The 14,052-nt window shown below is 39.5% G+C and overlaps 1 protein-coding gene across 10 annotated transcripts in view; it reads left to right on the forward strand.

The window, feature by feature from the left end:
- RALGAPA2 (Ral GTPase activating protein catalytic subunit alpha 2) overlaps positions 1–14,052 on the forward strand; it is a 327,019-nt gene that overhangs the window by 214,876 nt on the left and 98,091 nt on the right. For 9 of the 10 annotated variants that reach the window (XR_012018147.1, XR_012018148.1, XR_012018146.1 and 6 more), the window contains 4 exons: positions 452–523; positions 5,371–5,494; positions 7,631–7,786; positions 13,447–13,605. Coding sequence is in view for 2 of the 10 variants with exons in the window: in XM_072799835.1 (XP_072655936.1) it covers positions 452–523; positions 5,371–5,494; positions 7,631–7,786; positions 13,447–13,605 (511 nt within the window). In the remaining 8 variants the exon portion in view is untranslated. Of the gene's footprint in view, positions 1–451; positions 524–2,179; positions 2,338–5,370; positions 5,495–7,630; positions 7,787–13,446; positions 13,606–14,052 lie in introns of those variants that run through there. The other variant, XR_012018153.1, reaches the window with a different exon arrangement.

A 14,052-nucleotide genomic window follows, 5' to 3' on the forward strand; every position in this document is an offset into this window, starting at 1 on the left:
TGAAAGATAGCATGACACAGGAGTCCAAGAGGAACAGTTAAACTGATACAAAATGTGGGATGGTGAGGAAACCTCTGTGGAAGGGTGGATTTGAGCTGGACCCTGACTGTGGAGTGGAGTTGCTAAGGACAGAAGTAGGGAAAAGGGATTCTCCTTTTGAGCTGATAGTGAAAACAGGCACAGGCTCATGTACATCAGTGACACACTCATTCACCTCAGAGCCATCAGTGCCAATGGATAGTCATGGGATGCTGTGGAATTTTGGTGCCTTTGAATGTCTTAAGGAGAATGGAGTTCATATTGTGGGCTCAGATCACAAATATTTCATGAATGAGGAGGGTTATGGATGGGTACATGGATGGATGAATCAGTAAGTTTGTTAATTGATTGATTGGAAAGGGCACTATTGGTCTGTGGTTATTCAGCTTTTCTTCCATCTCTTTTTTTATAGAAAGAATTTCCATCTTTTGAAGAAAAATTCAAAACTATTGAGAGAGCTAAAAAATCTGGACTCACGTCAGTGGTATGTGAAAGTATATTAGATCACTTCCTTCCTGTCTGTCATTGTGTGTTCTTGGATGACAGAGCTGCGGGAATGAGTCCACTTACAGAGTCACCCAAAGGTCATTCTGTAACTAGAATCTGGTGAGATCTGCACATGCCATACTTTTAGTATTTCTATCCTTGAAGATAACCATACATGCTTGCTATGCTAATAGAAGAGGTAATTGCCTCCACCTAATCTGTGTCTGTGGTTGAGGACCTTTTCATTTGGCAGCCAGTGGACATTCATTCTCATTTAATTTCTGCAGCCACCTCTTTCTCTAGGGAGGATTAGAGGCTTACCTAGCTCAAACAGCCTACCTGTGTTCACACGTAATCATGTTGTTCAAACCAAGTGAGTTTGACTTCATAGCCCGTGCTGTGTGCCCGTGCACTGGCTGTAGTCCCTGCTCTGCAACATTGGCAAGCTTAAAACCAGTGCGTTTCAGTTAGTAACTCCCTGGTAGTGAGCCTTATTCTCAAAGCTGGTAAAATCTCAGCTCTGCCCCTTTTCTGTACAGTCTTAGAAGCAATTCTAAAGATAAACTCATGACCAGTTTTTGATGTGGGGAAATGTGTGCTTCCAACACCATCTCAGGCAACAGTAAGTGTAGTGCTTGGTACAAAACAGGTGCTTAAAAGTCATGAATCAACTGCTTCTTTAATCTTAGTTTTTAAAAAGCTCATTTTCTAAAAAATAGCTTTTTGTCCTCCTTTAATTCTCTGCAGGAATATCATTAGATAGCTCATTACAGATGAAAAACCTGAAGCCATTATTCTTCACATCGCCCTTCACCATATTCAGTTTCCCAATTGTTATTATGCTGCTTTGTCTCTAGAGGAATAGAGACCAAATTCACTGTGGAGACTCTGCGAGGGGTTTCTTGTGAAGGACTCAGGGGTTTACTTCTCTCTCCCTCTTGTCCTCCAGTATTAAACAAGCAGTCACTTGGGTTCCAAACTTGGCTTTTCAAGCTTATGCTGAATTATTCCATGCTTCTTAGAATTAAGTGAATACATTGGTGTCTTGTAATTGTGGCCAATTTGTTGAGTGTTAATGCACTTTAGTTGCATGAGGTACAATTGAATGAGCTCCCTGGGGTGCTGTTGCTGTAAAATATGGCTTTGGAGAGCTGATCAGCCAATCTTCTGTCCCTTGATTAACCTTCGCTTAAAACCCCAACTCCTGGATATAGCATCTTCTTAATATCTTAAAAAAAATATCAAGGGATCCCTGGGTGGCACAGCGGTTTGGCGCCTGCCTTTGGCCCAGGGTGCGATCCTGGAGACCTGGGATCGAATCCCACATCGGGCTCCCGGTGCATGGAGCCTGCTTCTCCCTCTGCCTGTGTCTCTGCCTCTCTCTCTCTCTCTCTCTCTCTCTCTCTCTCTCTCTCGGTGACTATCATAAATAAATAAAAATTTAAAAAAAAATAAAAAATATATCAACTTACTTTATTATAAAGGTTGTTTTTGAGGTTCTTTTTGGGGAAAAAATGGAAATGGGTTGGGGACTCTAGGTATTGGACTGTCCCATGTATTGGTCACTGAACAGGTAGGAACATACTTTGTCCTCAACTTTTAGTTACAGTGGCTCTATTTATTTCTGATACCACTTTATCTCCCTGCTGTTAAGGTATAGTTCCTGCCTACCATGTTTTTAGGAAAAGTAGAGACTGTCTTGCAACTCTCATCTCTATACTGTGAAGATAGGGAAGATGTAAAAAGTATGATGAACATACATGCAAATCACAGTGGGCTCCTTTAAATATTAATACCTCTTGTCACCACATGGTAAGGTGAAAGTTAAAATCATGTTTTTTCTTTGTTTGGCTTTTTAATGTGACAGCACAAGGAAACTGAGCTATTCTAGTCTATTCCTTATAAGAAAGAAAAATGCATTCTAATGAGGAAGAGGAAATTGTTGATTTTATGCGCATGTGTTCCTGAGTTACCTGCTCCTTCATGCATTGGTGGTGCAGCTTATGGATATGAAGTGCTGTTGCTAATTATCATCTCAAAAGCCTGGCTCTAATAAGACCAGACACAGCGTCTGATCTTAGCAGGCTCTCTGTGGTGCTAACATTTTGGAGGATGTGAAATTTGATGAATGTTTACAGCTAAAGGTCACCTTTCCTCACACCTACATTAGTCAGGCAGTCACTGGGGCTTAGCTCTTATGCTCCCATGTTGAGTTAATGAGGACTCAAGGACCTGTGAGCAGCTAAAATATAAAAAGCTTGGACTTTGAGGAGAGTCAACAAAAATGTTTCAGATAGACCTGAGATGGTCTTGATATATTTATGAATGTGTGTAAAATAGAGAATAATCACATGCCGAGGACTTTTGAATATGCAGAAAGAGCTGCAGAAAGAAATTGAGTGACTATACTTTTCTTCCTTTTGTTGAAAGAGACAGTCTTTCAGGTCATAGGTTGCAGACACTGTCATCATCCTAGCCTCCAAATTAGAGGCTCTTAGAATAAACTATTCAGATTCTAGACTGCCAGTGTTTCCTGCCTGTCAGTCATTTATTCAGGGAATAAATGGTGTGGCAGTTTCAGGGCTCCATGCTGCATGAGGACAGGCTTTCTGAAAGTCTGAGAGCACAAGATCTCTACTCTAGAGCATCAGTCCCTGGAACCCATCACCACAAAACTTCCCTCTTCTCCCAGCAAACTGTTCCCCTTAAGAGAGGTACCCTCAACTGTGTGCTTATACCATACCAGTCAGGGCATTCAGGATGTCCACCTTCTCTAGAAGCAGCAGAATAGTACTTATCAAAACCCTTAAAAATGAGCAATGATTAACATTCTTTTCCTATGAATGTATTCTAAGGACATATCAAAGATAAAGCACACTGAATTTAAAACTGGAAGCAACTTAAATGTGTGATGATGAGGATTTGGAATAAGGTGTATTCATATACTAGAATGTTACACAACTATTAATAGCTTTGTCATACAAGTATATGACATAAAAATGATCCCACTCAAAAATGGTTTAAATGGTGACTTTTGTGTGATGCATTTTTACACAATAAAAATACACAATAAAAAAGTGTTCACAAATATTTTAAGTAAAAATGATCAATTGTAAAACAGGATATAGTAGCTTCTCACGATGGTATTTGAAAACGCATCCAAAAATGATAACAGTTGCAATTTCAACATAAAAGCAAGGAATGTAAGTTAATTTTTTATTCTTCTCTTTCTATATTTTCTAATTTTCCTCTTAAGTGCATTTCTCTTACGTAATCTATAGGGGGAATGAATAGGCTACGTAGGTAAATAGAAGGAGAGTACTCTCCTCCTTGATTAATTTTTATTACCTTTTTAGTTGAATTTCATTTCATTCTGCTTATTAAATAGAAACATAACTCCTGCAGAAGGAAATATTTACAAATATGTTAAAATAGAGCACCCCCGGTTTAGCGCACCTTCAGCCCAGGGCGTGATCCTGGAGATCCAGGATCGAGTCCCACATCAGGCTCCTTGCATGGAGTCTGCTTCTCCCTCTGCCTGTGTCTCTGCTTCTCTCTGTGTGTGTGTGTGTCTCTGATGAATAAATAAAATATTTAAAGAAAAAAAACACACAAAAAAAACAAATATGTTAAAATATGGAATCCATATTCCACCAGTAGATGTCTAATCAGATTATACTGTTGAGATGTTGAACAATTAAGACAATAGTAACATTTCTGTATTGTTTGAGCACTTGATTGTTTTTCCTATGAGGTTTTTCATAATGCAATGCAAAAATAATAATAAAGATGGAACTGCTATGAAGGTGGTAATCCGAAATTTTAGAAAATAGAGACCAGAGTAAAAACTCTTGGGTGATGGGGCCATGGAATGAGTAGTTCTTAATGGAAGCTCTGAATTAGCACAGTGTCTCCATCTCTAAACAATCACCAAACTTCTGGGTAAAAGTCTAGTGATTTTGACACTTTACACTGTAGGGTATAATTTTTAGAAATTGGTCATTAAAATATTTATATAATAGCATTGGGTCTCTGGTTAACAGAGATTTAACTGAGCAGCTGCTATATGTCAAGTACCTTTTGCCTTTTACAAAAGGCCAAAAGGCAGGACTCCTTTCCTCAAATTACACATCACAGTTACTTGATTTAATAGCAAAATGCCCAAAATCCATCATGGAGGAAGTGGGTGAAGTGTTTATATGGCCTAAGAGGTTTCCCTGGACATCTGTCCACCCTACTAAGTTACCTCAGATTAGTTGGAGCACAGAGTGGGTAGATTTCTCCACAAAGAAAGTACCTATGTGTGTTCTGCTGGGAAGAAGCTTCTGTTTCTTATAAAGTGTTGGCACATTCTACGGTTCTAGTCAGGGAGCTATCCAATATCCTTATCTCAAAGTGCGTTAAGTAAAATATAGGCAGTCACATAGATCTAGTCTCAGTTGTTATCTGTGTGAAGTGCTTTCACATACTTTTTTGCACCAAAAATGGAGAGTGTGTTCTAACATGCTGTTAAATATAGCACATGTCTGAAAGAGTGATCTCAAGAACCAGACTGCCCTGCTTCAATTTCTGGTCTCCTGCTTGCTATGGGTGCTTTTTGTTTAATTTTCCGTTCCTTATTTCAACCACCTCTATGAGGGAGGTGATGATAATTACTTGTCTCTTTAGAGTATTTGCAGGGAGTAAATAAGACTGTGAGTCAAACCTCCTCGGAACAGTGACCGACCCTTACCTAGTAAATTCTCCATAAATGTAAGCTCTGTATCAGGAGTCATGCTAGTGGTTGTAGTGAAATAAAATTTTAAATATTAGACTTCTAACTTCTTTAAATTTAAAAATTTATAGCCGTGAAACGCACAAAATTGCAGTGTTTTACATTGCTGAAGGTCAAGAAGACAAGTGTTCAATCCTTTCCAATGATAGAGGAAGCCAAGCATATGAAGACTTTGTTGCCGGACTTGGATGGGAGGTAATTAATTTCATTTAGGAGCTGTTTATTGACCAGCACTATTTAAGGATATATATGTAAACTGGACATCAATTATATAAGCTTTCACACTCAAATCTAGTATAGATAACATCCTGGAGTTAGTGAATGTATTAAGTTTGACATCTTCTATTAGTTGTTTTTCAGTACTTCATACATAAACTTTTGTTTCCTATAACTTTCCCTTTAGTATTATTTCATTTGCTTTTTATCTGTACCAAATAATCAGATTGGCTTATTCAGCCATAGACAGTTTGTGGTATGAGAAGATAAATATGGGCAGAGAGGCATTGGCTTTGGCTATCATATGGAGATTAGAAAATAAATCAGTGACATGGTGAGTGAAAACATGAAAAAAGAGCTGGATGAAGTCACAAATTGTCGTGAAAATAGAACAGAGTAGCCATGATGGTTTAGCAGCCAACCTGTTTCCCTAAGGGAGACCCCAGAGTGACTGATATTGAAAGAGTGTGCTTTTTCTCTACTAAATGATACTTTGACAGGTGGACATATACATTTATACACACACGTGCACACACGCACACCCATCTGTCTCTAAGAACATAAACCTAAAGGAAAATATATTTTCAGAATCTAAAAGAACTCAGAGTAGTTATAATGGAAATCAGCATATCTGAAGTCATTTTCTTACTTTTCCTTACTTTTGTTTTGGTTTCCTGGTTATCTGTGCTGTGGGAAACTCTCTGGGGGCATAAATAAGACTTCTCTCTGATAGTTAAATGTTAAGCAAGGAAACTAATATGGAGATAGGGACAGGAGAAGCCTATATCAAGGTCAAGACCATGTGCTTGGGATCCCTGGGTGGTGCAGCGGTTTAGCACCTGCCTTTGGCCCAGGGCACGATCCTGGAGACCCCGGATCGAATCCCACGTCGGGCTCCCGGTGCATGGAGCCTGCTTCTCCCTCTTCCTATGTCTCTGCCTCTCTCTCTCTCTCTGTGACTATCATAAATAAATTTAAAAAAAATCAAATATTTTAATAAAAAGAAAAGACCATGTACTTTATAAAATGTCAAGTAAATTATAGTCTAAAAGAGTTCCTGTACTCCAATAAATTATCCTTATTACTAATAAAGTGACTTATTATTTGCTGTAGAATATATTTAATCATTTAACTAATATTCTTTTTAAGCCACACATTCCTAACTAGAGTTTTAAGAAAAGACTCGAACATTAATTTAGTGTATATATTGATTGTATTTGGCACAAAAGAGATTCTTCACCATGCTACAACAGGTGCTTTTACTGAAAAAAAAATGAAAAATTAAATTAAAAAAAAAGGGTCCTTGGCACTAACAAGTGAGCATTCACACCATAGCTTGAAAAAGAGTAATTCCAACTTATATTAGTGGTGTAAATCAGAACAACTCCTTTGAATGATAGTTAGCAATGACCGTTAAATTTTAAACCATCGGGATCCCTGGGTGGCGCAGCGGTTTGGCGCCTGCCTTTGGCCCAGGGCGCGATCCTGGAGACCCAGGATCGAATCCCACATCGGGCTCCCAGTGCATGGAGCCTGCTTCTCCCTCTGCCTGTGTCTCTGCCTCTCTCTCTCTCTCTCTCTCTCTCTCTGTGACTATCATAAATAATAAATAAAAAATAAGTAAGTAAGTAAATAAATAAATAAATAAATAAATAAATTTTAAACCATCTGTACCCTTTAATACAACATCCTACCAAAACATTCCTTTGAATGCTCCTTATGGTTTGACCACATAGCAGTGTTTGGGAAAGCAGATAATCCCATAAATCTGTTAGTAGGGAAACTCTGTATGTGTGTACATAAATACACATAAATACACACATGTAAACATATAAACACATATATACATACATATAGGATGGAAAAAAACTGGAAAATAAGCAGTACATTTGTGATGGTGGTTTTCTTAAGTTGATAAGATTTTGGAGCACTTTCATGTTAATGTTTCTTTGATGTTTCAATTTTATCTAACTTAGTATTACATTTGTTTGTTATCAGAAAGCTATAAAGCTATAAAATGAAAATAGATTTTCTTAAAAAACAGACATTCCTGCTTGGTGAATGAGGACAATTCAGGCTTGACCCTCACTCGTTCCTCTTTGTTGCCTGCATCAGGTGGATCTCTCAACCCACTGCGGGTTCATGGGTGGACTTCAGCGCAACGGCAGCACAGGGCAGACTGCCCCTTACTATGCTACCTCGACTGTGGAAGTGATTTTCCATGTTTCAACTCGGATGCCATCAGACTCAGATGATTCACTCACCAAAAAGGTAAGCAGCCTCTCTGAGGACCATCCTAAGCTGCCATTGTTTGTAGGTGGGGCTCTCATAGTCCAGACCAAAGGCCTTGGCATAACATGCACCAAGACTGATTTCCTCTGGATGCAACTTCAGTGTAGTTCTTCTCAAGCTACAGTTGTAGTTAATCTGAAATATCTAGCTTGGCACAAACTAGACAAAGAAGGAAATGAAAAAGCAATCAGATCATTTAAGCCTTAAATCCTGAGATTAAGATTTAGGAAAAGGAAGGGTCTTCATAGTTATTAATTTTGGATCTTCCCTCACCTGACTGTTAACTGACAGAAAATAACATTGTTGACCTCTCAGTTGGCAAAGGTCGTAACATGCAAGGACCATGTACTGACAGAGAGCTGAGAAAGCAGGCATCTCTCAGGCTTGCTGGGGGCAGTTGGGCAATATCTATGAGAATGACAGGTGCAGGTGAGCTCCTGCCTAGGGGTCCCACATTTGGTACTAACCTTGTTTCTCTTCCAACTTGGGCCCTGGAGGCAATTTTCTCTAGAATCCAGAGGAAACCTCCTTCACCTCTGAGGACCTCCCCAGGGGAACATGGCCTTTAACCTCTAGCCTACAGGATGTTCACCTCAGGTGATCCTCTGTTAGAGGTGATGAGCACCTTAACAGAAGAAGAATTTTAGTCTGGGAAGGAAGCCTAGAAATCTGACTCCAGATGAAAGGAACAACTGCAACTAGCTTGGTGGTGGGTAGGCTGGAATCCCTACCTCACACCCACTCTCTTTCTATAAGGATGCAAGACAAGTGCAGACAGCACCTGAATGGGTGGGAAAATAGCTCATTTAGGAGCTAAGGCTGCCATTGAAGGATCCAGTATGGTGGTTATAGCCAAAGTCTGGAGACAGGCAGAACCTGGGCTCAACTGTATATCCAGTTACTGGCCCATGCCTCAACTTCCCCATCTACTAAATGAAATTAAAAATAGCCTATGTCCCAGGGTTGTTGTGAAGTAAATGGATAATGCCCGTGAAACTGCTTAGCATGGTGCCTGGTGTAAGATCGCTAATGTCAGCCCTTGTCATTGCCCACGGTCTAATTGAATCTTTTCTTACCTGCCCTATGAGAGGGTGACTGGTACTGGCCAGTAGACCCTGCTCTTACCACCTCATCTCTTTTCTCTGCAGTTTTGCTTTATCATCACTGCAGCCCCAGATGTCTAGACCACCTATATTGTAGGCAGTGGTGTCCATAAGATCTCAGAACTTGGGTCATGGCACAATCACAGACAGCTTTCACAGTGACTAAGTGTCTGGGTTGTGCAAAGCATGATGGCCATAGAGGAGCTGCCTCCATGTCTTAGATTTTGGTGGCCACCCTGGTGGCAACATTCTTACTGAAGGGGACCCTGCTCTCTTTCAGATTACCAAGACCTTAGGGAAGGCTTTGACATCCTCTTTATTTGTAGTACATCATAAATTGCTGCTAATCCACAAATGTGTTGCCATATTGTATGATTTTTTTTATGACCAAGAACTATTTTGTTAATAGGTTTATTTAAAATATTTTTTAAAAATTATTTCCTAGGTAGGATTCTTTTATTTTTTTCTCTTTCTCTTCTTTTTTTTCTTTTTTGAGAAAAGACATCATGTTTTCTTGTTAAAACGCCTTGCTATAAATAATGTTGCAAGGCTTCGCTTGGTTGAAAGATTCCCTACTGTAATAATCAAAATTCAGCTGATACCTTTTGAAGCTCTGAGATTTAGCATCATTAGTGACAAACTCTCTTTATCAGGATGTCTCACAGCCAGACTAAAAATCAGTCACAGTAACAGCAGCCCACAGTTCCTTGTCTTATTCTAACTAAATTGTCCCTAACAGCTTAAAAATGAGCTGCAAAATTCTAAAGTGATTCATGCTCTCTTCTGCCCCTGTCATGGGGGTACTTTTTCAATTCTGCAATCCGGTTGCAACCCCATACTGAACTCTTGATCCTTCACTGCAGAAATTTGTTAGCTCTAGCTAGATTAGATTTTTCACAGCTAATCTAACTGCTGTAGGGGTTTGCAGAGTGGGGACAGAGCTGTGCTATTGGATTTGTCCAATTCATTTGACTCCAGGACTATAATTGCACTTATGTCTTACAAGGCTTTTATAGCCTCAGGCTGGCCAGCCGCATAAAAAACAAATTGGCAGTGATACAGTACAAGTGAAAAGGGATGAAAGGCCCACATTATCAGTCTCCAGGCAGCACTGTTCTGGCAGGAAGTTTCTTGGTTAATTTACAAATAAAACTTAGATTTTAGGATGGGCACACTGTCAGCTGAACAATGGGGATGTCAGGCCTGACTGTTACTTAGTAAAAGTAGCAGCCGGGCCCACTGAGGAGCAGGAATTCTTCAATCAAACAGACGACTCCTTCTGGAGCCAGCTGGCGATGTAATGCAATTAGTCGAGAAAGGAGGTCAGCCTATTAGGTGTGTACCATGACCAGTGTCACCAGTGCATGCCGCCTGGCAGCAGCAGGCAGAATGGCCCGGGCGGAGGAACTTTAAAACTCTGTCAGGATGAGAAGTGGCAGGACATGGGGTTGATTTCTTAAGACTGAAGAACCAAGCATTTGTTCCGAGCCTGTTAGGCATCCGCACATTCTGGAGCCTGTTGTGCAACTGAAGCAATTGCTGGCATGAATGACAGCTCCATCCCAGGACGAGATTCATCAGTCTCTCCCACATTATACATGAGTCATACCAGCTTGACTTGTGCGCACACAACAAACTCACTGGTGGATTTCAATTTGGGAACCTCTATTCAGAATTCTCCAGAACTTACAAAATGACATCTTTGTAATGAAATCCCCTTTTAAACTGAGCAACACAGTGAAGTTTCCAGAGTATTCCTTCATGTTCTGACATGGTGGACATCTTGGCTGAGTTAGCTTTACTTGTTTCACTGGCTTGGGTTCTTGTCTGAGGTAGAAGAGGGCATGTTTCTGCTCTTTGCTCCAGATCTACCAGTCAGTGGGTCCCGTGGCCTTAGCTCTTAGTTTTGAGAGTTAGCTAATTAAACTGTGACTTGTCCAGAGATCTGGAGCACATGACATTGAAAGCAGCTTTGAGATGATGAATATTATATCATCACCACACAGAAATAGCTTTTCCTTAATTACAGAAATGCCACACTGGGGGGATGGGTCTGTCAGTGGGATACTGTTCTCCCTTGCTGCGGTTCTGAGAACACAGTCCAAACAGAATTAGAAGAAACTTATTTGGATTATATAATTGAGGAACCTAATTGAGAAAAGAGAGAGTGACTGCAAAATTTCAGTAATCACTGTATTACTTCAGAGCTAATGCCTTAAGCAACTTACACTTCTAGATTGAAAGGAGCCTCACAGGTTTTAAGGTGCTAGCATTAGGTGGGCTACCACATTTGTAGGGTGTTTAGTAGGTGTATTGTTCCCATTGCGACTTTTGTGCTGGCTTATCAAAGAGCACAACAAAACCACCTGGAAGTTTGCCCCTCTTTACAGGATGACAGTATCCCCACTGTCACAATTATCTTCTGTTGGCCTAAATTCCCCCCCAAAAGTTTAAATTTGATATAATTCCTGTTTCCCTTGAAAACCTGCCTTCATTGTGTTGCTGATAATGCTGACTACCATGTTTTTACTCCAAAACGATTGAATTTTAGGAGTGTGTTGAGAGAGCCTGGCATGTTTTATTAAAAAAGAAAAGAGAAAAGAAAGAGAGGTGGAAATAGAGAAATATAGAGACATTCATGCAGTATTGCTGTAAGAACTTGGTGTCTTTCCTTTAACTATTTATGGATAGTAGTGGCTTCTTGGCTATACCTTTTCCCTGCTACCCTTTTAGCCTTTTTATGTGACAGAGAAAAAAGAAGAAAAGAGATATACTGGGTAATTTTACATTGAGAATGTTGTAGACACCATTAAATTGTTCTGGATCATATGACTTGTGCTCAACACACAGAGTTGCCTTTATCCCAGAGCCCAAGTTCAGACATGGGTGAATTGTGTGCCTCCTACTGTAGGGGTTACCTGCAACTGCACATGCACTTCACTATAGTACAAGGGTACCAATATAAGCCATTTAAAAAAATAGACTTACACAGTCATTCCCAGAAGCATGAAAGAGTGAAGAATAGGAAAGCATTGCAGCAAACCAAATTCCTTTGTAACCTTGTAAATGGAAAGGAGGCCATGTTGGGGTCCCCTCAGATTTTTCTTTTGTGGTCAAATAGTCTGTAAAGAAAATTTTATTTATGCTAACATGTTTTAAATACATGATATTCAAAAAATCCTTTTTTTTGTATTTTAATATAAAACCACATTACCTTTGGTACAACATATTTTATTAACAGTGCATCTGAATTTAGTCATTTTTAGGGCTCATCTATTAAATAAGATGAGAAGTAAGAAATTATTTTTCATGGTGGCATTCTTCTCAAGCATGGGAGAGAACCAGACCTCAGATTTTCAGTAGGTGTTAAAGGGCCTTCTCCAGTCAGCTTTTATGGTTGTAGGACTTCAATTTTGGCCAACATTTTAATGTTTGTAACCTACTTTCTTTTAGCCACACTTTCAGGCTTACCAGACAATTTCATGTGTGGATTTCTATAGCTCAGGATGTTCAGTTGGTATGCAGGACCTTCAGCAAGAGTGTTCTTGCATCTGAAAAGCTCAGACCGGGAGGAAGTCTCAAAGAGTCTCTTCCTTGGAGGCATGCTAAGCCCTCCGCAGACCCGCTGAGGTCTCTGACTTGTTTTTGGACTTTATGGCCTCTTTATCAATAAAATGACCAAAACAATGGGCTACCCTATTTGAGCTGTGACAGTACAGTTGGCTTTTGGGGATGACTTAGATGGCCATGAGCAGGAGAAATGGCACAGAGTTAGAAGTCCCAGCCCAGATCTCCATACCCACTCTGCTACTCACTGATTTCACACCTTGGTCAGGTGGTGCCTTTGTCTTCCTGAGACCCATCTCCTCCCTGTCAGATAACACAAAGATGATGTCATCTGCCTAAGAGTTAGTGGAAAGATTAAAGGAAACGATCCATGTGAATATCCTTTATATTTAGTAAGGCACTCTCTGAATGCTAATCAAGTGTTCTTATTAAATTTATGTAATATTATTTCTTAGACAAAGGTAATTTAATACACACTTTTTCTTAAAGCTTTGTCACAAATCTAGTGTTTATACATTTGGTAAGTAACATTTGGTCTCATATTCATATTTTTTTCTTAATAACCATTGAATTAAAGAGTCTTATGAAGCCCTATTGTAATATGGAATAAAAGGCTAATGTCACTCGTTAATTGTTTGGAGACATGCTCAGCAATATAAAGCAAAAGGCTTTAATACAAGAGTAAAATTTAATTTAAAAAAATTCTTGAAAAGGTCTTGACCCCTTCCCGCCATAATGTACCTGCCATGTTTATATGCATCATCTCAGTGCCCGTGTATTTCATAGAAAGTGAGCAGTGTTTTCATGTGCTTGTGTCTTTTAAATCCTCATAGAAGACAGTGGTATCATACCTTTTTCTAGTAGTGAAATATTTTTGCCTCTGAGTATTATAATTCAATTTGTAAGCCACGACCCCTCATAAACTGCTGTTATCACTCTGATTAATAAAGAGCCAATTGGCCATTGCAGCTCCGTCACTTGGGGAACGACGAGGTCCACATCGTCTGGTCTGAACACTCCAGGGATTACCGCAGGGGCATTATCCCGACCGCCTTTGGAGACGTTTCAATCATTATTTACCCAGTGAAGAATCACATGTTCTTTATCGCAATCACAAAGAAACCTGAGGTACGTTTTCACCTGTTAGGTACACCCTGACATATAGCATTTGCCATATGATTAACTGTTTTTGAAAAACGATGTTATAAATATGTTAAAGGGGACTTTTTTCCAACTGGTGCATGTCTCACATGTATCTGAATTACACCTGCTATATGGAAATTCAGTATGAATTGGGATTTTCAGAGTATCTTTCCTCAAGAGTACAGAATTCTGTATTTGTATTACAAGACTCTTTGGAAATTATAGTGTGAAGACATTAATGGTATTATAAATGTTTTGAATTTAAATTTAATTTTTTAAAATGGTAATTTCAAATTTGGAACACATGGATTAATAATAATAAGAGTTGAATGAACCCTGTGTCACATCTAGCATTTTGTGGATGGCTGTGGGTATAGAATTTGACCTTGCGTGACAGACAGGCAGTGCTCACTGAGCCTCCGACTGCCGCTA

This window comes from Canis lupus, chromosome 26 (genome assembly GCF_048164855.1).
Source record: "Canis lupus baileyi chromosome 26, mCanLup2.hap1, whole genome shotgun sequence".
Lineage (NCBI taxonomy): Eukaryota > Metazoa > Chordata > Mammalia > Carnivora > Canidae > Canis > Canis lupus.